The 25,102-nt window shown below is 38.8% G+C and overlaps 2 protein-coding genes across 5 annotated transcripts in view; one reads left to right on the top strand and one right to left on the bottom strand.

Annotated features, from left to right (window-relative positions):
* The window catches only part of PEX7 (peroxisomal biogenesis factor 7), a 75,998-nt gene extending 73,534 nt beyond the window's left edge, over nucleotides 1-2,464 (bottom strand). Inside the window, exons 1-2 of the mRNA XM_081528864.1 lie at nucleotides 2,241-2,464; nucleotides 83-140 (exon numbers count right to left, since the gene is read on the bottom strand). Coding sequence (XP_081384990.1) covers nucleotides 83-140; nucleotides 2,241-2,370 — 188 coding nt within the window. The 5' untranslated portion in view covers nucleotides 2,371-2,464. The remainder of the gene's footprint in view (nucleotides 1-82; nucleotides 141-2,240) is intronic.
* MAP3K5 (mitogen-activated protein kinase kinase kinase 5) overlaps nucleotides 1,919-25,102 on the top strand; it is a 248,939-nt gene continuing 225,755 nt past the window's right edge. Inside the window, exons 1-2 of one of the 4 annotated variants that reach the window (XM_081528862.1) lie at nucleotides 2,563-3,071; nucleotides 21,420-21,544. The gene's annotated coding sequence lies outside the window, so the exon portion shown is untranslated. Of the gene's footprint in view, nucleotides 3,072-21,419; nucleotides 21,545-25,102 lie in introns of all 4 variants that reach the window. The other 3 variants (XM_081528863.1, XM_081528860.1, XM_081528861.1) reach the window with 3 other exon arrangements.

Genomic DNA, 25,102 nt, shown 5'->3' with positions numbered 1-25,102 from the left:
AAATTAAAACATCTTACTGATCACAAAGATTCAAAACCAAAAGCAACAGAGAATATATATAATTTTAATAGAACCATCTTACCTTCTAAAAAGTCTAAGCCCAGATTCATTTTGATCCAATATTAGCAGAGTTCCACTGCCTAAAGGAGAAAAAATTTGAGGTCAAGGCAAAGGGGTATCAAGAACTGAGAACAATACTGCAGTCACAAATTTCTCCCTAAAGTTCTTTGAGACCACATAAACAAAATGATCAGGACTGTGCTCTCCATTTCTCTCTACATTGTACTTCAATAATTAAATACTAAATTTACTATCTCACCTATGCTTGGATTCCAGACACAGCTGAACAGGGGAAAGATATTTAAGTGCATCCTCTATGGCCAGGATGCCATGCACACAAACCTCCCAAACATGTGTGATCATTCCTATTCACAGGTGAGAAAACTCAGGCTTATAGACACCAGGGACTGCACCTTCTACTATAATACATCACAATGCCTCCACAAAAAACCTAAAATACATTGTGTGTGATTTTAAAACAAATACCTGGTGGATTTTACCACATACTTGGCAGTAAAGTGCTGAACACAATATACCATTACCTACCAAAGAGGAATTATTTTACTGAAGGATCAGTGTATTTTAAAAAGTTATATTTGTTACATGGTTGGAAGAAAAAAAAAAGCTCCATTTATACATGACTGACTTAAAAACAAATACCAACTCCTTTTAGAGAGATTTTTAAGGATTTAATTTAAAATATCATTGCAAACTCACGAGTCTTTAAAGTGGGCAAGTATTGTAAATCTGAATTTGCAACCACTAAAAGCTAATAGTGAAAATATAAAAAACAAATATTTCTCTTTCTGAGCTGTAGAAATCACTTTTTTTCCAACTGTATGATTCTACAAAAAAACAAAACACTATCGCGATCTGATATTATGCAATAAATTGTTTCATAGAATTTCAGTGTAAACAAGAGCTAGGAAATGAATTAAAAGAAAGTCCAAAATCAAGAAAGGAATCCTGCCTTTCAACCAGAGACAATTAACTTGAGCCTCTAACTGCATGTATATGTCTGTATTCCTCCCGAGACAACAAAGGACTCGGAGCTTGATGAATTTCTTGCTGGTTCTTGCGGGGAAACTCCTAGCATCTGTTCATTGGAAGGACTGATGGTGAAGCTGAAGCTCCAATATTGTGGCTACCTGATGCGAAGAACTGACTCCTTGGAAAAGACCCTGATGCTGGGAAAGATTGAAGGCAGGAGAAGGGGATGACAGAGGATGAGATGGTTGGATGGCATCACCGACCGGATGGACATGAGTTTGAGCAAACTCCTGGAGCTGGTGATGGAGAGGGAGGCCTGGGGTGCTGCAGTCCATGAGGTTCGCAAAGAGTTGGACACGACTGAGCGACTGAACTGAACTGAACAGGGTGCATCCTTACGACGCATAGCCTGGGGGGAAAATGAAAGTGAAGTCGCTCAGTCGTGTCCGACTCTTAGCGACCCCATGGACTGCAACCTATCAGGCTCCTCCATCCATAGGATTTTCCAGGCACGAGTACTGGAGTGGGGTGCCATTGCCTTCTCTGCCCTTTCAATATAAAGACTTCAAAACTACTCACAACTGAAGTCATTCAATATTTACAACATTAAAATAAACTTGACTATCTGACATGAGAGTTTTATTACAGCTTTTAATTGTAAAATAATACTATAAAATCTTTTCACGTTCTGGTTTATGAACCAAACCAGTATATAAAGCAATTCCCAGATAGACTTTAATTAAAACACTAATAAGCCTGGGGTGAATGTGGTCCAATTAGCCGGTACTGAGGTGATCCTGCAGATCGTCTTCCAAGTGCTGTGGGTCCGGTTGGACCGGTGGGAGGGGCCACAAGGGTTCAGCCAGCTCTCCGCAGAGCCGCTTGAACCCGGCGGGGTGTGTGTCATGCGGGAGAAGGGGTTGGTGCGCTCTTTAAGAGTAAGGACTACGGGCACTAGGAACCTTCCACAACCTGCTTCCGCACAGTAAGTGGAAAGGTGATGCACTCTACTCTAGACCAACTCCCCACACTGGACAAAAGCGGTCAGGAAGTCAGCCAACTCCTTGGCTACCCTTGGCGTTCTTTTGCGGCGCCGTCTACCGTCGGAAGTGATTTCCGACGACGGGGAGGAGCTGGAGCTTCGCGGGAACCCGCCCCCGCCCTGGAGGCTCGGCGCGACCCGGCCTCACCCGCGATGCCGTAGTGCTGCGAGGCGGCGCAGGCCAGTCGGCCCGGCAGGTACGGGGAGAACTCGGCGGCGTAGCCGTGGCGGCCGGGCACTCGCAGCGTCCGTACCCCTCCGCCGCACGTCGCGCTCATCCCGCCCGCTGCCTCCGGCCCTCGCCGCTTTGGCCGCCGAAGCCGTTCCGAATGGGAGGCGGACCGTCCGGACCTGCTAAGAGAGTTAGGCTCTAGCAGCAAAGGCGGAAGTGAGGACACCGGGTGCCCTGAATGCTAGATTTCGATTGGTCCGCAAGGGAAAGGGAATGGACTCTGGTGGAGGCCATATTTGTTTTGGGCAAAACAAACGCTCGGCGCCCGCTGTAATGAACTAAACCTGAGGTAGTTTTTCAAGGATTAGGTGGTGATTCTGACACCTTTAGTTTTTACATCTCAGCCTCCGCTGCAGGCTGTCTGGTTCTTACTAATTCATTGATCTTTTGAAAAGCTGGCATCAGGGAATGTGGTTGATGGTTACAAAAGGAGACAAGTTACAGCAAAGTCTGAAACCATGCCGCGAGTCCGAAAGGCTACTGAGTGCTTTGTTGCTCAAGGAAACTTGCTGCTGCTGCTGCTAAGTCGCTTCAGTCGTGTCCGACTCTGTGCGACCCCATAGACGGCAGCCCACCAGGCTCCTCTGTCCCTGGGATTCTCCAGGCAAGAATACTGGAGTGGGTTGCCATTTCCTTCTCCAGTGCACAAAAGTGAAAAGTGAAAGTGAAGTCGCTCAGTTGTGTCCAACTCTTAGCGACCCCATGGGCTGTAGCCTACCAGGCTCCTCCGTCCATGGGATTTTCCAGGTAAGAGTACTGGAGTGGGGTGCCATTGCCTTCTCCGAAGCATAGTTAAATCCACGGGCGTGAAGTTCAGGAAAGAGACATCATTAGCAACTAACTTAAAAATTTTTTTTTAATTTTCATTATATTTATTGTATATAATTAACTGCTCAGATGTTGGAGCTGATTAAGAAAAACGAAGGTTCATTCATCCATTCAAATACCTGCAATACGGGAGACCTGGGTTCGATCCATGGGTTGGGAAGATCGCCTGGAGAAAGGAAAGGCTACCCATTCCAGTATTCTGGCCTCGAGAATCCCCATGGACAAAGGAGCCTGGTGGGGTCGCAAAGAGTCAGACATGACTGAGCGACTTTCACTTCACATACCAATATAGTGTGCTAAGTCGCTTCAGTCATATACGACTCTTTGCAACCCTGTCGACTTTTGCCCACCAGGCTCTTCTGTCTATGGGATTCTCCAGGCAAGAATACTGGAGTGAGTTGCCATGCCCTTCTGCAGGGGATCTTTCCGGGCCCAGGGATCGAACCTGTGTCTCCTGTGGCTCCTGAATTACAGGCAAATTCTTTACCGCTGAGTCACCGGGGAAGATCTATACCATATAGAGACTATATATATAGTACTTATCTGCCAATAGGCCCTTTTGAGAGTGAAAGAGAGTGCAGTTAATAATTAAGCCAGGTCAACTGGTACAAACCTAGTCATGTGGCCACTTTAAAATATACACCAAGTGCAATGCTAGGCACTGAGGATTCCAAAGCAAGAAGATACAGTCCCATGTCATCAGTTAAGTGCTATGAGAAATATATACGGGCTATTTTTTTTTTTTATAAAACTAATTGTCAGTGCTGGAGGATGGGGGACAGGAGGAAAAGCTTCAGAAAGCAAGTAATATTTGTGTAAATGATGATAAGTGCTAAGTTGCTTCAGTCGTTCCCAACTCTGTGACACCATGGACTGTAACCTGCCAGGTTCCACTGTCCATGGGATTCTCCAGGCAAAAATACTGGAGTGGGTTGCCATTTCCTCCTCCAGGGGATCTTTCCGCCCCAGGGATCCAACCGGAGTCTCTTAGATCTCCAGCATTCGCAGGCGGGTTGATAAGGTTTCCTTTAAATCGACAAGGAGATGGAGGTCATTACAGGAGCAGGAACAACAAAAGACCTAAAACAGCATGATCCATAGGAGATTATGGCTACCACGAATCAGCCTGGCCACGTGGAAGGGATATAATGAAGAGTATTGGGTAGAGAGACTAGACTACTATGTTGTGTCATGAAGAGTCTTTTCTGTCATACCAAGGGAATTTGACTAATACTGTAATTTAAACAATGGGGAGCCATTGTTTCTTAAGCGAGAATTTAAATGACCAAGTTTCATTTTATAAGATCTTCTTGCAGCACAAAACTGGAGGACAGAGATTGGGGATAGGAAGACCAGTTAAAAAAAACTTTAGCAATAGTTCCAGCAAAAGATAAGAATGTAAACAAAGATCATGCTAATGGGAGAGAGTTACACTCTACAATATTGTGAGATTTACTCCTAGGAGGCCAGCCAGGTTCTCATAGTAAATATCAGAAGGGGGAAAAAAAAAACACCTTCCGCAGAAGGAGAAGAAAATGAACCATTTTGAAATACGCCTTAACAAGACCTGCTCTCGGGGAAAACTAGTTAACTAGAGTCTAACCTATTAGGGTATTTTCCAAGCCAAGCTAACCTGAAAGTTCCCTTGTGCCCCTTTTCATTCAAAGCCACCCCTACCTCTGATCAACCACTGACCTGGTTTTCCTGTTAAGAACTACCTGAAATTCCCATGCTAGAAATGTATTACCAGTGAGTTTTTTAATTGATTATTTAAAGATTCCTCTTTTAAACACGAGTAGGCTATAGGACAAAAATTACTGAGGTTTGATCTCAATTTGCCCTTTAGTTTTCAGTAATAAACTTTGCCTCGATTCTTGTTTCTTCCTATGTAAAATGGAAAAGTTTAAACTGAATCAATCATTTCTAGCTAGGTGGTCTTGAAAACTATAATAGGGTTAGAGGAACTGATATAAATATTTCAAAAACCAAACAAGAATTGCGCATTTATAATTCTGTAGGAAAGGCCAGCCTGAAATTCTAATTTTCTTTGTTTTTAGGCTGGGATTATATGAATGCAGCGTGGTTACAGTCATTCTCTAATGTTGATATTAATTTTTGATTGACTGCTTATGAAATTACGGTCTTTCTGGAGCTCAGGGAAGAAAAAAACTGAAAACATTTATAGGTAGTGGTGAAGATCCTGCCTGTCAATGCAGGAGACATAAGAGATGCGGGTTCTATCCGTGGGTAGGGAAGATCCCCTAGAGAAGGAAATGGCAATCCACTCCAGTATTCTTGCCTGAAAAATTTCATGGACAGAGGAACCTGGCAGTACATAGGGTCACAAAGAGTTGGACGTGACTGAAGCGACTTAGCATGCACCCATAGGTATTAAACAGATTGATCTCTAAGATTCTGTATAGCAAAGAGGACTGTGGTAAATAGAGTTGCTGTCTGTTGTGCACACCTTATTGGAATAATTGAAAAATATAAACGGTAGTTAGATAAAAACAGTTGTATCAGTTCACGTCCCAAATTTGATGACTGTTCTGTGGTTGTATAAGAGAATGCCGTTATTCTTAGGAAATACTTACGTAGTAATAAGAGTTAAAGGAAATTATAAAGGAATAACTCTTCAAATTGTGCAGAAAAAGAATGAAGCATATAGACAGGCGCAACAGGGAGGAAGATAAAACAAGGGTGGTTTAAAATGTTAAAAATTTGATAATCTGGGTAAAAGATATATGAGCATTTCATGAATTACTGTTGTAATTTTTCTGTAAGTCTGAAATTATTACAATGAAAAGGTTTTCTTAAGTATGTGATTAAAGATTTTACTAATTCAGACTTTCTTGTGTCCAGTGAGTTTGAATTAGCAAGAAATGGTTCTAATTTGTTAAGTACACCCTGGGGACTTGTGAAAAATTCCTTTACTGGTAGTACCTACGTAGTCCCAATAGGTGATTCATATGCCAGAAATGTCTGTGGTGTGACTTTTGACTGGAACTTCTGACTCCATAAATTTGAGGGCATATTTGAGAAGAACAGCAAAAGTTTCTTGCTGCTTAAGTGTAGAATGAAATGGAGCTAATCACGTGGAAATGTCAATGAGGAAATCCAGGTCAACTGTAATTCCCGTCATGACTAAGTGACATAAAGACTCAGAGTATGATGACCTAGAGCTGACCTCAGAGAGAAATCACAGATTAGAATCGCTCATTTCCCGGATTCTTGGTAAGGTTGATTCAGCAATTCATAAATCTTACCATTTACAATGAACACAAACCTAGGTAACTACATACATTTCATTCTCTCAGGCAAATATGCAGTGTATGTGTTTACATATTCTTAAGAAAAATAAGATCAGATAGAGAAACAGCTTGTGCATGCTAGCGATGTCGCTAAATTATGTCTGACTGTTTTCGACCCCCTGGACTGTAGCCTGCCAAGCTCTTCTGTCCATGGGGTTTTCCAGGCAAGAATACTGGAGTGAGTTGCCATGCCCTTCTCCAGGGGAATCTTCCTGATCTAGGGATCGAACCCATGTCTCCTGCATCTCCTGCATTGACAGGAAAATTCTTTACCCTTTAGCCACCTGGGCTTCAGCTTTTGTACCAAATACAAAAGGAATATACAAGATCATCTTAAATGTTAATATCAGACATTGAAAATTTAGTATCTTCATTACCTGCCTTGGATTTCTTAGCTCAGGAAAATAGCATATTCTTCAAAAGTGATCCTTTTCATTAACTGAGAAGTAGAAACAACACTGATTTTCTTCAAAACTGTTCAAACAGGCAGGCATGCTTTCATGTGAAAGAGGAATCTTAGATTTTTGTCTAGCATTCTTCTCATAGCCCCCAGGCTCTGTAACATTTTTTAAAGTACAGCATTATTCACAGTAAAAAAAAAAAAAAAAAGAAGACAAATTCTCTACACTGTGAATCAATTCATTGCAAATAATGATGAATACAAATTTTAGCGCAGATGTTGACAGTATGATTTTAAGCAAATAATTTATCTCTTTGAGTCTCAGTTTCTTCATAAAATAGAGCTTCTTGAGAAGGGCAAGCAGAGCAATGGGGGATCTGGAAGCCATATGACTTAGAGATTTGTTGAGAGAACTGAGATACCACTATATACCTATGTGTATGTACACTTAGTACACCTATGTGTATGTACACTTAGTACACCTATGTGTATGTACACTTAGTACACCTATGTGTATGTACACTTAGTACACCTATGTGTGTGCTAAGTCGCTTCAGTTGTGTCTGACTCTTTGGGACCCCATGGACTGTAACCCACCAGGCACCTCTGTCTATGGAATTCTCCAGGCAAGAATACTGAAGTGGGTTGCCCTTTCCTTCTCCAGGGGATCTTCCTGACTCAGGGATCAAACCCTCATCTCTTGGATCTCGTGCATTGGCAGGCAGGTTCTTTACCACCGGCGGCACCTGGGAAGCCCCTACGTACCTATAAGAATGATCAAAGTATCTTAATTCTGAGAACACCAAATGTTGGTGAGACTGTGGAGCAGCAGGAACTCTCACCCATTGCTGGTAGAGTGCAAAATTGTACCAATACTTTGAAAGACAGTTTGGTGGTTTCTTACAAAACTAAGCATACTCTTACTGTACAACCGAGCAGTTGTGCTCCTTGGTATTTACCCACAGGAGTTGAAACCTTATGTCCACCCAAAACCCTGCACGTAGATGTTTATATCAGCTTTATTTATAATTGTCAAAACCTGAAAACAACCCAGATGTCTTTCAATAGGTGAGTGGATAAATAAGCTGTGGTGTATCCAGACAATGGAATATTATTCAACACTAAAAATAAATGCGCTATCAAGCCCTGAAAAGACATGGAGGGACTATATATACATATTATTAAGTGAAAATAGACAATCTGAAAAGTCTATGTGTTGTATGATTTCCAACTAGGCATTCTGGAAAAGCAAAATTATGGAGACAATAAAAAAATCTGTGAGTGCTGGGTCGGGAGAGGAGGGAGGGGCTGGAAGAGATGAACAGGCAGAGCACAGGGGGTTTTTAGGGTGAGAAAACATTCTGTATGATTCCATAATGATGGATACATGTCATTATGCGTTTGTCCAAGTCAACAGAATGTACAAAACCAAGACTGAACCCTGATGTAAACTGTGGACTTTGGGTGATTAAGATGTGTCATTGTAGGTTCATCAACTGTAATAGAGGTATCAACCTAGTGGGGATGTTGATGTGGGAGAAACAATGCATGTGCAGGGCAAGGAAGATACAGGGATTCTCTGTACTTTCCCCTCAATTTTGCTGTGAACCTAAAATGGCTCTAAAAATAGTCTTAATTTTATAGGAAGTCTAGTGCATTAAAAACAAACTGTAATGGCAATTAATGTTCTTAAATAAATCAAAAGGCCTTACAATTTAATTTTATTCTCCACTACCCTTCAGAGAGAAAACTTTCAAAAAGCTAAAAAAGAAAATAAAATCTCCCTTCTCCCATCTAACTAACACGGATTGCTGCATACAGCTTTCTTCTGAAAGATCCTTTTGTTCCCTACACCCACTAACTTTTCTGGGTGTTCTGGGTGCTACCCCCTACGCAGGAAAAGTCTTTGCTTTCTTATGCCACAAACTAACTCTCTGTCCTCTTCCAAATTCTCCCTCAAGGTTGAATACTTGGAGAAATTGTTGCTCATCTCTAGAACTTAACTTCCAAATAAGAAAACAGCACGCATCTAATATCATTTGTAACAATTTTAATTGCTTTTCTTATTTTTTCCTTTTGGGGGGATTGTATGGATCATATCCTGTATGTGACAAATTTAATGAATAAAATATTTATAAGGATAATGATTATTAAGATTTTTTAAATGGAGACAGCAGTGGGCTGAATGTCAAGAATTTCTTTTATGTTTTGGGACATATTGCTTTACATTTTGGTACTCTCATATGTAAAATAAGTGTGGTAGATTCTAATTTTTTTTATCTCTTACTATCATGACGCCAAGACTTGTCATAAAGAAAAGTTATTGTATGAAGGTTTTTTAATTCAAAGTAAGACTACCAGGATGTAGCCACACATTATCCCAAAATTTGGATTCTATATTTCATAGACAACAGAATAACATTTCCTATTAGACGTGAGTTGATTTTAGGTAGCATTATAACCCAAAGCCTAATTCAGAAAGTAATGATGCTGAGAATTATTCTCCTCAAGATGTAGAAATGATGTCACAGAAAGAGACATAAAATGGCCTTGAATTAGTTTTCTTTAAAATCTATTTGTTTTTAAGATCTTCATCCAAACATTAAGAATATGCACATTTTCTTGCGTGTGTTTTACAACATACACAGAAGCAGTCTCCTTCTCACTCTTTAACTTCTCAGTGCCCCTGCTCAGAGAGAAATATCCTGTTTACCAAAAAAAGCAAAGTGAAAAACAGCGTTTAATATGCCACTGTTTGTGTTTTCAAAATGTGTGTATGTGTGTACATGTCCTGTTATTCAATTCATAGAATATCTTTGAAAAGAAACACAAGGAAACTGATAATAGTGGTTGCCACTGGAAAGCAAGAGAGGAGACACTGAACTAGTAATCAAGACTTACTAGTCACTGGATATTTTTTCATCTTTTAATTTTGTACTATATGCAACTATCAGTTAAAAATTCCCACAGTGTAACTTGGAGACCATTCCATAAACACACATAATTTTATCCCATGCTTTTTAACAATATAGAAGTTTCTTAATCTACTTGAAATTATATATATTCAGTTTTACCCAAAATAATATTGCTGAGAACACTTTGGAACTAAGGAAATATGGGTTGAAATCCAGGTTCCACCACTCTCAGTTCAACTGTGGGCAAGCCACTTCAGCTTCCTTCTCTGTAAATGGATACAAGAATAGCCCTTAGGGTTGCTGTAAGGATTTAGTGAATAATTATGCCAAGAGCTGAGTATTATGCCAGATACACAGTAAGGGCTCAGTGAAGTTTAGATTTTTTCTCTCTTGGCTTTTTAGTAATTTGGAAAAGTTAATTAAAAGCTTAAAATAGGAAGACAAATGTATAGTGTTATTGTTGTTATTAATTATTACTGTCTTTGTGTTCGTAGTAGACTTTTGCTCTAAAGAAATGAGTTCTGAAAGTGTTAAATGGTATCTAAAATCATGTACCCTTTGAAAGGAGGCTTGTATTTAATTTTTCAGGTAGTTAAATGAGAGAACATGGAGCAATTATACAGTTTTATTGTCAGTCAAGCTATCCAATTTGAATAATTTATGCCCCAAGTGAGGAAGCTATTTGAGACATTAAACTAACATATAGCTTATGTATTTCATCTACTGCGCTGTCACAATTATCAGGAAATGATGGTAGCACATTGCTCTCTGTGTTACTGCTGTGGTAGTCTGAATTGTGTCTCCCCCTCTCCCCACACCAATTTTTATGTGGAAACCCCAGCTCTTAATGTGACCACATTTGGAGATGGATCCTTTATAGAGGTGATTAAGGTTAAATGAAGTTGTAAGGGTGGGGCCCTCATCCAAAAGGATTGGAGTCCTTCTAAGGAGAGGAAAAGACAGGATTAGCTGTGTGAGGGTACAGCAAGAGGGTGGCCGTTTACAAGCCAGAAAGAGAACTTCTCACCAGAAACTAAATTTGCCAGCACCTTGATCATGGACTTCTAGAACTGTGAGAAAATAAATGGCTGTTGTTCAAGCAACTCAATCTGCAGTATTTTGTTACAGCAGCCTGATAGACTAATATCTATTGAAGGAATTTCCCCCCCAGCAGGACATCTGGAAAATATGCTGTTGCTTTTGTAGGTGTATATGCCTATCTTCAATCAAAAGTGTTTCTAAGACAAAAAAGAGAGAGAAAGAGAAAGATAGTACAAATTCAGAATCTTTTCAAAAAGTTATTTAGTGATTATTCTAACAGTTAAATAAAATGCTGAGACAGTAATTGAACTTAATCATCTTCATTTTACAAATTAGGACACTTAGGCCAAAAGAAAGGAAGTCAGCTCTTTCCTGACTGAGCCAGAACTAAGAGTAATTCTTCTGCACAGAGCTCTCACCATTATACCCACGCTTTAGAGCCATGGGTATCTTCCGTTCCTGGGGCTACAGGGTGCAGTAAAGAGGAAAGGAAGGGAAAAACTGACTGCACTCTCACCTCCCCGCTACATCATTAAGAGGCCAAAGATTTAAGGACACACGTTATTTTACCTGAACCAAATACAGGACCTCTCAGGGAAGTTCTTTTTTTTTCCCTCTTATTTAGGAAATCAGTTGAGATTATAAATAAAGGATAAAATTTGCAGATTATTTTGAGAACTAAGAATAGTGGATTTCATTCAATTAAATGACAGCTCATAACCGATACTTCTTAAATAATAATGATATGTGATTATCAGCACTGTAAAAATGTAAAGATAGGTAGAAGTCTAATATTTAAAGTTAGGTTTTATATATATGATTTTTTACAAGAGTACTTACAACTGCAAAGTACTACATACATGTGATAATTCCCCTTTGTGATGGTCTAAAATTTCTCCTTGTACATCTATCTATCCATCTATCTACCTACCTAGCTTTCACCTATTTATAAATATATACACATGCACACACATTATATTGAAGATTAAGATATACATGAAAGACTGTTGCTTATCCTACATCCATTCTTTCCTTCTTCCCTGGTAACAAAACCCCTAAATTGTTGGCTGCGCGTATGGGCCATGTTTAAAGCTACAGTTTCCAGCCCCCCTGGTGGATAGCCCTTCTCTAATTGGACATAATTGAGTGAGGCTTCTAGGAAAGCTATTTTTAAAGAGCTGGTTGGCATGAAGTCACCATCTTTTGCCTTCACTCCCTGTCCTCCTGCCTCCTAGAATGTGGATATGATGGCTGGACTACATCAGCCATTTTCTGATTATGAGGTGATTCTGAGGATCAAAGCTATGAGATCAGGCAGAGAGATGAACAAATAGTGAAGGAATCAAGAACCTTAGCAACAATGGAGCCACCAATGGAGACCTGAACTGACTAAATCTGGACTTATTTTACATGAGAAAAAAAGTTATGTTCTTTCGAGCCTCGATTATTTTGGATTTTTTAATTATATGTTATAATTGGAGTATATGTTCCATGAGGGTAGGAATCTTTGCCTGTTTTATTCACTGGCATATCCCAGAGACCTGACATAGGCATTCAGGAAATATGGTATTGAGCGACTGTAGTGTAATACAAGTCTAAACCTTCACTGTCTTTTTTGTAATAGTGCAAAAAGTAAACCAAGAACGTTCTGGAGTTTTCTGCAATGCCAAAGAAAAGTTAATAGAATATCGAAATGAGCAAACACAAAGCATCTGGAACCTTGGCCAGCAGTGGTACAGGAAGATTTCCAGTCTAAGCTAAAAATAGTATGGTGGTTCTGGAAAGGACAGAAGCTGGTTCCAGCTGTGGTAAACTGTTTACGATGATCCTGACCATGGAAGAAATTCCGAGGGACTCCAAGATATTAGCCACCCTTCCTGACCAATACGTGACTACAGCCTTGTGAAATATTTCATCTCACAGGCTAGGTTTTCTAGAATAAAAACAATCAGACATGCATATAAATAAACCATACTCCTATGCTGGATCTTAGGCACGTAAAAGTCAAGTCCAGGTCTAATTTGTTTGTATCTCCAGAATCTTAGAGGATTCTCCATGTACAGTAAGCCTGCCATAAATGTTTGACAACTTGAGTTGAATTGAAAAACTAAGGAATAGGAGATATGAAATATTTATCTTTTATCTCTGTCCTTCCCTCTCTTCACACCCCTCCCCATATGTGAAATCTCCAATGTGGAGTCTAGGTTTTCTAGAGGTATGGATGAAAGTAGAGTAAAGGACTGCCTAAAACTCCAGTACTAGAAATATATTCTCTGTGACTTTTAAAATTAATTACTTGACTTATTTTTTAAATGCAAATGAGCTATGGAACAAAGAATACTGAGCTTTAATGTCAATTTGTTCTAATGTCAATTCCATACTTCCCCTACATTTTTATTTCTTCTGATATAAAATGGAAGTTTCCAGTGGATCAATCATTTCTAGCTAGGAGGTCTTGAAGACTGTAGCAGTGATAGAGAAACTAATCTAAGTATTTCAAAAGCCAAACAGGAATTGCACATTTATAATTCTACAGCAAAGGCCAGTCAGAAATTCTAATTTTATTTGTTTTTATGCTGGAATTATATGAATGCAGTGTGGTTACATTCATTCTCTGATGATGATATTAACTTCTGACTAAACACTTATGATGGAGAAGGAAATGGCAACCCACTCAGGTATTCTCACCTGGAAAATTCAATGGACAGGGGAGCCTGGCAGCTACAGTCCACGGGGTTGCAAAGAGTCAGACATGATTTAGTGACTGAGCACAACCACTTATGAAACCATGACATTTCTGGAGCTCATGGAGGAAAAAAATTTGAAAAATGTTTATGGTATTAAACAGGTTGATCTCTAAGATTCTGCACAGTCAGGAAGACTAAGGCATAGCGTTGCTGCTTGTCATGCACACCTGATAGGAACTCTTCTGTCAGCTTTATTGGTATACTTGATAAATAGAAAATGTATATATCTATACATGTTTTGTTATGTTATACATTGTGAAATGAGCTTCACAATCACACTAGCAGTGCAGCAAACATGCATCTGCAGAAGCTACAGACGAGAAAATTTGTAATAGAGGAAAACCACATTTCAGAGTTTCTCTTTTTTCTCCACAAATTTGTAATAACAAAAAGGACTAAAAGTGAGCAACAGGATACAAAGCACATTACTTTCATGGCTCCTCTTCACTGAAACTGCATCCTTTGGCTCAATATGGACTCCTTTCAACAGAGCAATACCTACACTTGGAAATGAGGCAATCAGCGTCACCTTCACACATGTGTGACAAAACTGTAATTTCTGCATTTGGTTATAAAGGACCATAACTGGTGTGATAAAGACATCTCAGCTCATTTGGGAACAAACATGGAATACTTTCATCTTCCAGTTATTGTGACCAACTATTTCTTATCTAATCCTTTTCATGCTGGGTAGCAGAACTATTGGTAAAAGCAGGGTCTCCTTCCTGTGACTATGACACTTGAGTACTCAGCAAAGTAACAGTGTTACAAAGCTCAGGTCCCAGGAAATCTTGATGGGAATAATGCTATGGAATCTATGCAAAAGCAGCTTAGACTGAGTACTTCCTTTCAGTCTACAGGTAGTGACTTTAAAATCCCATCTGCTCAACACCACTTCCTCCCTCTCTCGTAGCAGCTGACTTCTGTTCTTGCAACCCTCACTCCACAGGCCTGTGTGTAAAACCAAGGCTGAGACTCTCCCAGTCCTCTGAGCCAGAGACAGTCCCATTCAAGAACTTGCACATGACCCTAGCCACACTAGTTAATCCCTGGTACTTTTTTCTACTTGCTTTCCACTTTGAGGAGAAGCTGGCCTGAATATCCTAGCAAACATCATAGAAATAATAGAAGTAGAATTACCAGGATGCGTGCATGCTAAGTCACTTCAGTCATGTCCTACTCTTGTGACCCCATGGGCTGTAGCCCGCCAGGTTCCTCTGTCCGTGAGGATTCTCTAGGTAAGAATACTGGAGTTGGTCACCATGCCTTCTACCAGAGGATCTTCCCAACCCAGGGATTGAACCTGTATCTCTTATGTCTCTTGCAGTGGCAGGCTGGTTCTTTACCACTAATGCCACCTGGGAAGTCCAGAATTACCAGGATATAGGTTTTATAAAAGTGCTGTGTTCCACTGGAGTTGTCCCACCTATCTTAAATGGACTAAAGACATCTCCCCAGAAGAGGTCAGCTGTACTGAAATTAATTTCCTCATGGTCTAAAGCTTAGTATTTCAGAAATTAAAAGTCAGAATAAGCCTAGACTACAAAGAGTAAAGAATTGCCCATGTTTGAAATAAAGAATCCCAGTGAAACAGAAGGCAGTGAGTGAGCAGTTGATGAATTTGAAATATTTATAAATGTTTAGACTCTGTTTTACAGTGTGGGGTAATCTGTTATACAGATTCTATTCTATCCAAAAAGAGCTTACAAGGCTGTGAATCACACAAACATAGTAGAAGCCTATTGAACTTGAAATGGTATTCAGAGATCTCAGGGCTCAAGAATGATTATCTGACACTTGTGTATTCCAAACATGATTTAATTGAAATTAAGAAGCTTTGATTGGTAAAATACATGAAATAAAAAGAACTGGAGGCTGACTATTGTACTTGAAATTGCTTTTATCCAAAAATGGGGAAGCACAGGGGGACTGTGAATGTATTTGAAGCTAAAAGTGGTGTAGAATAAACTTTTAAAAACAATATATTTTTTCTAAAATCAGATATAAGCTCAAAATATAAAAAAGAAATGTTATAGGTGACAGTAAAAGAATAGGCACTTCAAAGGGACTTCAAAGATAGAAACTAGGCAAAGAACTTCAAAGAAATAAAGGAGAAAAAAATGATAGTTCTAAATATTATCTAGTTTAAAATAAAGTTTCTGGTTTTATAAAGATAGGAATTAAACCCAGCCTCCCCTATCCCTTTTGGTAGAAAGTAGAAAAATGATTTATGAATTCCAGGATTTTTTTCTAACATTTCAAATTTGGATATTTTGTATTACACATATTTTAATATCTAAAGATATAAAATAGTCTACAAAGAATCTAGGAGACTTAAATTTTTACCCTAATTTTTAAAGAAATATAGTATTACTGGTTTTATCAGTAGTGACAAGTACGTTTACTAAAAAATACCAAATTGGGACTTGGGATATGGTATGTTTGATGGCATGCACAAATTCTGAATTATATACTAAAATTAAATAGTTGAATTTATGTAAATATAATGAAAAACATGAGGTTTCAAGTGAAACATATTGTGCTTAATGTATATAAACACTTGATATTTTATGAATTAGTTCTAATGCAAGTTAAGACAATTGAAATTTTCCTGAATCTATAGAAAACTTTGTTTTGAAATTATGGGTAAGTTTAAATGTTTAGCATTTGACACATTTATATATATACATATATATGTATCTATCTATCTATCTATATATATACATGAGACAGTTTAGAAACTATGTTTGAATCTTAGGGCAGAATTCTCTTGCCAGGAAACCTCAATCTGTGCTTTAAAAGCCTATAACTGATTGGATGAGGCCCACCCATGTTATGGTTGGTAATCCATTTAAAGTCAGCTATTGCAAATTTTAATCATTCTACACAATACTGTCATAGCAATGTCTAGACTTGGGCTTGCTCAAACAACTAGTCACTATAGCCTAGTCAATTTAAACATAAAATTAATCGTCACAATGATCAACTTAATTAAATGTTATTACCTAAATAAAATGTGATTTAAACAAATTCTTCTTGATTAACTTTTGTAGGTTTTAGTTCACAAATCATTAAGACAAAAATATTTGTATTTATTAAAATAGAATTCTATACTAGAGATTAAAGTTATCTATAATTAAAATAAACACAGTTGAAATATATATGACATTTTGGTCCCTACATCAAAAGAGGATTTCAGATTATCTCAAGGGCCACCTATACTTTACATACATCCATCTTTGCTATTCGTATAGAATTCCAAGATATCAAGATAAACTTTGATTATCCCACTGGAAATGAACGAATAATTGGTACTGGGTCAAGATATTACTGAGAAAATCATTTAGATTTCTACAAATTGTAATTTAAAATATATATATATTTATTTACTTGGTTGCACTGGGTCTTAGTTGTAGCACGTGGGATCTTTAGTGGCAGCATGTGGCCAGGTATCGAACCCATGTCCTCTTAATTGTGATCGCAGAGTCTTAAGCCCTGGACCGCAAAGGAAGTCCCACAAACTATATTGTTAAAATATAACAATAATACATAACATGACAAAAAACTGACATGAAGATGTTTGTCATTTTAAAGAAGGAGACTTGTAACTCATAAAGGAAAAAGTGATTTTAAAAGGTTTCACCTGAAGACTCCCCTTTAACAGTTCTGAGACTCAAATTGCATATATTTTAGATCATTCAATATCCCACAGATCACTAAGCTCTGCTGGTTTTGTTTCTTTTTTCAGTCTTTTTCTCTGCTTCATTTTGGATAAATGCGCTTCCTATTACATCAAGTTCACTAATCTTTTCTTCAGTATTATCCAATTTGCCATTAATCCCATTCAATTTAATTTTAATTTTAAAAAAAATTTATATTTATTTATTTATTTGACTACCCCAGGTCTTTGTTGCAGCATGCAGAATCTTTTAGCTGCAGCCTGTGAGATCTTTAGTTGCAGAATACCAGTTCTTCCTTGCAGTATGTGGGATCTAGTTCTCTACCAAGCATGGAACCCGGGGCCCCTGCATTGGAAGCACAGAGTCTAAGCCTCTGGACCAGCAGGGAAGTCCCCTAATTTTCATTTTATTTTTCTTCTCTGGAAATTGTTTTGTTGTTTATTATATCTTCCATTTTATCCTCACTATGCTCACCCACGTTTCTTTTATATTCTTAAGCAGTTATGCATATTTATAATACCTGTTTTAATGTCTTCAGTGATTGCACTATCTTTGCTGTTTCTGTGTCTGTTGCTGCAACTGATTTTTTTCCTTGTTGAATCACATTTTTTTCCTCTGTTTGTCTGGCAAGTTTTGATAGGATGCTAAATATAACATGTTCTCGTTTGTTGTTGTTCAGTCACTAAATCACATCCATCTCTGTGACCCCATGGACTGCAGCACATCAGGATTCCCTGTCCTTCACTATCTCCCAGAGTTTGCTCAAACTTATGTCCATTTATCCAGTGATGTCATCCAACCATCTCAGCCTCTGTCAACCTCTTCTCCTGCCCTGAATTTTTCCCAACATCAGAGTCTTTTCCAATGAGTCGGCTCTTTGCATCAGGTGCCCAAAGAATTGGAGATTCAGCTTCAGCATCAGTCCTTCCATGAATATTCAGGATTGATTTCTTTTAGGATTGACTAGTTTGATCTCCTTGAAGTCCAAGGGACTCTCAAGAATCTTCTCCAGCACTACAATTCGAAAGCATCGATTCTACAGCTTTTCAGCCTTCTTTGTGGTCCAACTCTCACCACAGCTTTGACTATATGGACCTTTGTTGACAAAGTGATGCCTCTGCTTTTTTAATATGCTGTCTAGGTTTGTCATAGCTTTTCTTCCAAGGAACAAGTGTCTCTTTAATTTCGTGGCTGCAGTCACTGTCCATAGTGGTTTTGGAGCCCAAGAAAATAAAATGTCACTCTTTCCACTTTTTCCCCATCTATTTGCCATGAAGTGATGGGACTGGATGCCATGATCTTCATTTTTGAATGCTGAGTTTTAAGCCAGCTTTTTCACCCTCTTTCTTTTTTCCTCTTTCACCCTCATCAAGGAAGAAGCGCTTTAGTTTCTCTTTGTTTTCTGCCATTAGAGTGGCATCATCTGCATATCTGAGGTTATTGATATTTCTCCTGGCAATCTTGATTCCAGCTTGGGATTCATCCAGCCCAGCATTTCCCATGATGTACTCTGCGTATAAGTTAAATAAGCAGAGTGACAATCTACAGTCTTGTCACACTCCTTTCCCAATTTTGAACCATTCAGTTGTTATGTGTCTGGTTCTAATTGTTGCTTCTTGTCCTGCATACAGGTTTCTCAGGAGGCAGGTAAGATTGTCTGGTATTCTCATCTCTTTAAGAATTTTCCACAGTTTGTTGCCATCCACACTGTCAAAGGTTTTTCTTCCAGAGATCTCTAGTCTCCCATTCTATTGTTTTCCTCTATTTCTTTGCAGGGTTTACTTAAGAATGCTTTCTTATCTCTCCTTGCTATTCGTTGGAACTCTGCATTCAGTTGAATATATCTTTCCTTTTCTCCTTTGCCTTTTGCTTTTTTTTCTTTTCTTAGTTATTTGTAAGGCCTCCTCAGACAACTGCTTTGCCTTCTTGCATTTCTTTTCCTTTGCAATGGTTTTGGTTACCACCTCCTGTGGAATGTTATGAACCTCTGTCTATAGTTCTTCAGACACTCTGTCTACCAGATCTAATCCCTTGAATCTATTCATCACCTCCATTGTATAATCATAAGGGATTTGATTTAGCTCATACCTGAATGGTCTAGTGACATTCCCTGCTTTCTTCAATTTAAGCCTGAATTTTACAATAAGGAGCTCATGATCTGAGCCATGGTCAGCTCCAGATCTTGTTTTTGTTGACTATATAGAGCTTCTCCATCTTCAGCTACAAAGAATATAATCAGTCTGATTTTGGTATTGACCATCTGGTGATGTCTGTATGTAGAGTCATCTCTTGTGTTGTTGGTAGAGGGTGTTTGCTATGACCAGTGTGTTCTTGTGGCAAAACTCTGTTAGCCTTTGCACTGCTTCTTTTTGTATTTCAAGGCCAAATTTGCCTGTAACTCTATGTATCTCTTGACTTCCTACTTTTGCATTTCCAATCCCCTATAATAAAAAGGGGGCTTCCCTGGTGGCTCAGTGGTAAAGAATACACCTATAATGAAGGAGCTGCAGGAGACACAGGTTTGATCCTCAGTTTGGGAAGATCCCCTAGAGGAGGCAATGGCAACCCACTTCAGTATTCTCGCCTGTAAAATCCCATGGACAGAGGAGCTTGGCGAGCTACAGTCCATGGGGTTGCAGAGTCAAACATGACTGAAGCAACTGAGCACACACGCATTGTAAAAAGGACACACTTTTTGGTGTTAGTTCTAGAATGTCTTGTAGGTCTAAACTGTCCAGCTTCAGCCTCTTCAGTGTAAGTGTTTGGGGCATAGACTTGCATTAGTGTGATGTTGAATGATTTGCCTTGAAAACAAACCAAGGTCATTCTGTTGTTTTTGAGATGGCATTCAGGTACCTCATTTTGGACTCTTGTTGACTATTTTGAGGGCTACTCCATTTCTTCTAAGGGATTCTTGCCTACAGTAATAGACACAATGGTCATCTGAGTTAAATTCACCCATTCCCATCCATTTTAGTTCACTGATTCCTAAAATGTCAATGTTCACTCTTGCCATCTCCTATGTGACCACTTCCAATTTACCTTGATTCATGGACCTAACAGTCCAGGTTCCTTTGCAACATTGTTCTTTATAGCTTTGGACTTTACTTTTCACTTTGTTGTAGTTTCCTGAGTGTTATATTTTTGTTACATTTCTTTGGAGGATATCAACCTTTTTCTGACAAGTAGTTACCTACTTAATAAATAAATAAATAAATCTACTTATGGGTGAACTTTCTTGTTTCTAAGCTCAGTTAAGACAAAGTTAGGGTCTTCTCTGCAGATCTCTAGAATTCTTTCTCTGTATAGCTTTCTCCTCTCGGATACATGTTCACATTCTAACCATCTAAGCCTCCTCAAATTCCAATCTTTTTATCTTCATATTAAGATACTGGGAGTCTGTTGAAGTTCTCCTTCCTCACATTACTGTACAGAAAATGCCTTCTGACAGAAAAGTCACCTCATTCATTGCCCTTTATTCAGGGTTCCAATTTGTGTACTGCTTGTTGTCAAATACCTGAAACTACAGGGAGTAAAGAATTGTACAGCACATGTTACCATTATATTAAGAAAATGAGACATATACATGTGTGGGTGTTTATATTACAAAATTCAGCAATATAATACATTACTTTAAAAAATTATTTCTTGAATTTCTGATTCCAGCCATGACAGAGAAATAGGACATGGGATTATCCTCCCATGAAATAACCAGAAAACTAGAAAAATATGATTATGGCTAGAGATAGTCAACATTCCTTTTTATAGTTGCATAGGACTCTATTGAGTGAATATATCTTAGTTTATAAAACCAATTCCTGAATGAGAACATCTGATGATTTTCAATCTTTTGTTATTGTAAACAGTACTGCTTCCCAAGAAGCACTGGTGGTAAAGAACCTACCTGCCAATGCAGGAGGCATAAGAGATACTGGTTAGATCCCTGGGTTGGGAAGATCCCCAAGAAGAGGGCATGGGAAATCACTCCAGTATCCTTGCTTGGAGAATACCATGAGAGGAGCCTGGAGAGCTGCAGTTCATAGGGTCGCAAAGAGTCAGATGTGTTTGAAGCAACTTAGCACACACACACACACACAAATAGTACTAAAATGAACTGCCTTATAAAAATGTATTTCATAATTTCACCAATGTAACCTTGGGATACATTTTTAGAAACTGGATTACCAGTATTCTTGCCTGGAGAATCCCATGGACAGAGAAGCCTGATGGGCTACAGCCCATAGGGTTGCAGAGTCAGACACAACTGAGGCCACTTAGCACACTCATGCAGGCCAAAGGTAAGTGGATATATATACTTTTGCTGCTGCTGCTGCTGCTGCTAAGTCGCTTCAGTCATGTCCAACTCTGTGTGACCCCATAGATGGCAGCCTACCAGGCTCCTCTGTCCATGGGATTTTCCAGGCAAGAGTACTGGAGTGGGTTGCCATTGCCTTCTCTATACTTTTGCTAGATATTGCCAAATTTCCTTCTGCAGATATATTTTACCATTGTTTTATTCCACCAGAAATGAATGAATGCCCATTTTTTTTATAGTGTCACCAACAAAGTGTGTTGTGAAAGTTTTTGATTTTTGGCAACATAGTAAATAATGATGGCGCTAGTGGTAAAGAACCCACCTGCCAATGCAGGAGACATAAGAGATGCTGGTTCGATCTCTGGGTTGGGAAGATCCCCTGGAGGAGGCAATGGCAACCCACTCCAGTATTCTTGCCTGGAGAATCCCATGGACAGAGGACCCAGGTGGGCTATAGTCCATAGGGTCGCAAAGAGTCGGACATGACTGAAGCAACTTAGCATGTAGGCAGTAACTGAAAAATGGAATACTAGTATAATTTGAATTTGCATTTATCTCATTATGAATGAGGTTGAGTATCTTTTTATATGGTAAAAGACACATGTATTTCCATATTTATGAATTGCCTGTAGCTTTCTATAGCTCACTTTTCTATAGGACTTTTGGTCTCTAGTTTTAGAAACTCATTTTAAGGGCTGTGCTAACAGCTGCAGATATTTTTTCCTAGTTTGCTATTCATCATTTTAGTTTGTGACATCATTTGACATATGAAGACTTTTTATTTTTATGTTATCAAGTTTATGTATTTTTCCTCTTTAGTTTTTAAATTTTGAGTCATAGTCCTAAAAGTTTTCCTTGCTCCTAAGTTGAAAAGAATATACCCATATATTTATTGAAGCTCTTCCACAGTGGCTCAGCAGTAAAGAATTTGCCTGCAATGCAGGAGCCACAGGAGACACAGGTTCAATCCCTGGGTCAGGAAGATCCCCTGGAGAAGGGCATGGCAACCCACTCCAGTATTCTAGCCTGGAGAAGCCCATGGACAGAGGACCCTGGTGGGCTATAGTCCATAAGGTCGGAAAGAGTCAGACGTGACTGAAGTGACTTAGCACATGCACACACACATAAATTTATTGAGTACTTATATAGTTTCATTTTTTTCATATTTTATCTCTTTATCAAGTTTACAATGAAAAAGAACTTGCAGCAAAAAAGTTCTATTTTAAAATAGGGGCTTAAACACTTGCAAACCTCTTTCTCTGGTCTGGATTATATTCAGCCAGATAAGTTGACATATGAAGTTTGGCATTCCGGAGGATTTCTTTATTCCTTGGCCTTCAAAAATACCATTTACTTCTGAACTCCTCCCTGTTCATTTTTTATAATTAGATCTTATATCCAAACGGAATTTTTCTTGGTGTACGGTGTGGGAAATGAATCTAATTTTATCTTTTCCATATGGCTTTGTAGTTACTCCAATACCGCTTTTGGAAAGTCCCTTTGATCCAGTACTCTAAAAGTTTGTTTCTTATACTAAATTTTCCTATGTAATTTGATCTATTTATGGATTTTCTATTCTGTCTCATTGATTTATCTATTTATTCAAGAAGCAGTACTATTAATTTTAGAAGCCTTACGTCTTTAACAACTGTAATGTCACAGAAAATAGCGGTGACTACTTGGGACAAAGTCACAGCTATTACTCCGGTGGAGTGACCTCAGCTATAGTTCCTGGCCTTTGAGGGTTCTTGGTTTCAATCTTTTCTGAGGCTGGATGCCAACCTGGCATTGATGCATGAGTTCTAATATCCTCACAAAAAAATTCATTTTTTGGTTTTGGTAGTCAGAGTTGGGTTTCCAAAGCTTACACAAAAGGTCTTACTGTGGCTCTATGTATTTGCCATGATTTGTTTATCTAAATTATATTAAAGAGATGCCTTTAACAGTAAGAATTGTAGTCAAAATGAGGGAAGAAGAAGGAGACACATCAACAGTCTGGGAAACAGCGAATACGTGGGTGGGACATGGAGCAACTGGAGAAGGAAATAGCACTCCAGTGCTATTAGCTAGTATACCACTCCAGTATTCTTGCCTGGGAAATCCCATGGACAGAAGAGACTGGCAGGCTGCAGTCCATGGGGGTTGCAAAGAGTCGAACATGACTGAACGCTTGTCAGCATGGAGCAAAACCTGACCTTTCTTTCACAAAACATGAAGAGAACCATTTCTCTGTATTAAAACTGCTATAACTTATTAGGACAGAAATAGAAACAAAAATGTTGGCAACTATACTTTTAAAAGAAGCATTTCAATGATTATATAAAAAATCATTCCAGCCTGAGGAGACCTGAGATGCTGCAAGATCACTGTTCCTTCCTGAGACCAGGCTTGAAATATCCCAGAAGTATCTTAATTTCCTTTTGGGTTTAGGTACAGGCCTAAACGTCTACATCAAGCCACAGTTTTCTTTCTAAAATATAGATAGGATTGTATTACTCCTCTGCTTAAAACCCTTGAATGTCTCCTTTTCTTATGGGCTTCCCAGGTGGTGCGGGTGGTAAAGAATCTGCTGGACAATGCAGGAGACCTAAGAGACCCGGGTTCAATCTCTAGGTTAGAAAGATGCATGACAACCTTCTCCAGTATTCTTGCCTGGAGAATCCCATGGGCAGAAGAGCCTGCTTAAAACCCTTGAATGTCTCCTTTTCTTATACAATGAAATTGAACTTAACTTTCTTGAAGATGCTTCAAAATCTAGCCTCAGCCTCAGTTTCCATACTTGTTTCTGAACAACTATCATATCAGACATGTATTCTAATTGTAGTAGTAGTAGTAAACAAAATTGCTTTATCAAATCCTATAGGTATATTGAAGGTGTCCTGTGCTTAAACTTATTTAAATTATATCTCTGGGGGTGGGGGGTGGGGGTTCGGGGAAGGGTCTTTATTGGTGTACAAGTCCTCAGCTAAATCTGATCTGCACCCGTGGCTAAGAACCACTGCTCCTGATGTTTGCTGAAATGGATGGAGAGAGAGCTAGAAGCTGTTGCATAAGCGAAGAAACCAAGTTCATTTTCTAGGACTATAGATTTTTCCTGGAGAATTAAGAAATTCAAAACATGATTTTGTATTAAAACAAATTGGCATTAATTATGAAAAAATGGCAAACATCAAGACAAAACAGAGGCATCAAACAGATACAAACAAACCACATTCACCCTTGTGGACTTGAACCTCAAATCATTTCTCAAGACTTCACACTCCCTGGCTTGGAAGGGAGAAGTTTGGAAACACAGCTACTGTACACAGCTTCCAGAACAAGAAGTAAGAATGGTCTTTTGATGGATATTTTAATATTTAAATTTGACAGATAGACTGTCTTAACTTCTCATCCTTTTTCTTTTAGACTATGTGCAGCTGTCAAATGAACTGGTTGTATTATGCATGCCTACTGTTTTTTATATGATTACCTCTTAACTGGTGGCCTGTTTTTCTATCAGAAGGCACCTGGTAGATCTGGTTATCTCTCTTTTAGTGATATT

This window comes from Giraffa tippelskirchi, chromosome 9 (genome assembly GCF_054371585.1).
Source record: "Giraffa tippelskirchi isolate mGirTip1 chromosome 9, T2T-mGirTip1v1.2.pri, whole genome shotgun sequence".
NCBI lineage: Eukaryota > Metazoa > Chordata > Mammalia > Artiodactyla > Giraffidae > Giraffa > Giraffa tippelskirchi.
Note: the sequence above shows the minus strand (reverse complement) of the source record. Positions and strands in the feature narration are given on the sequence as shown.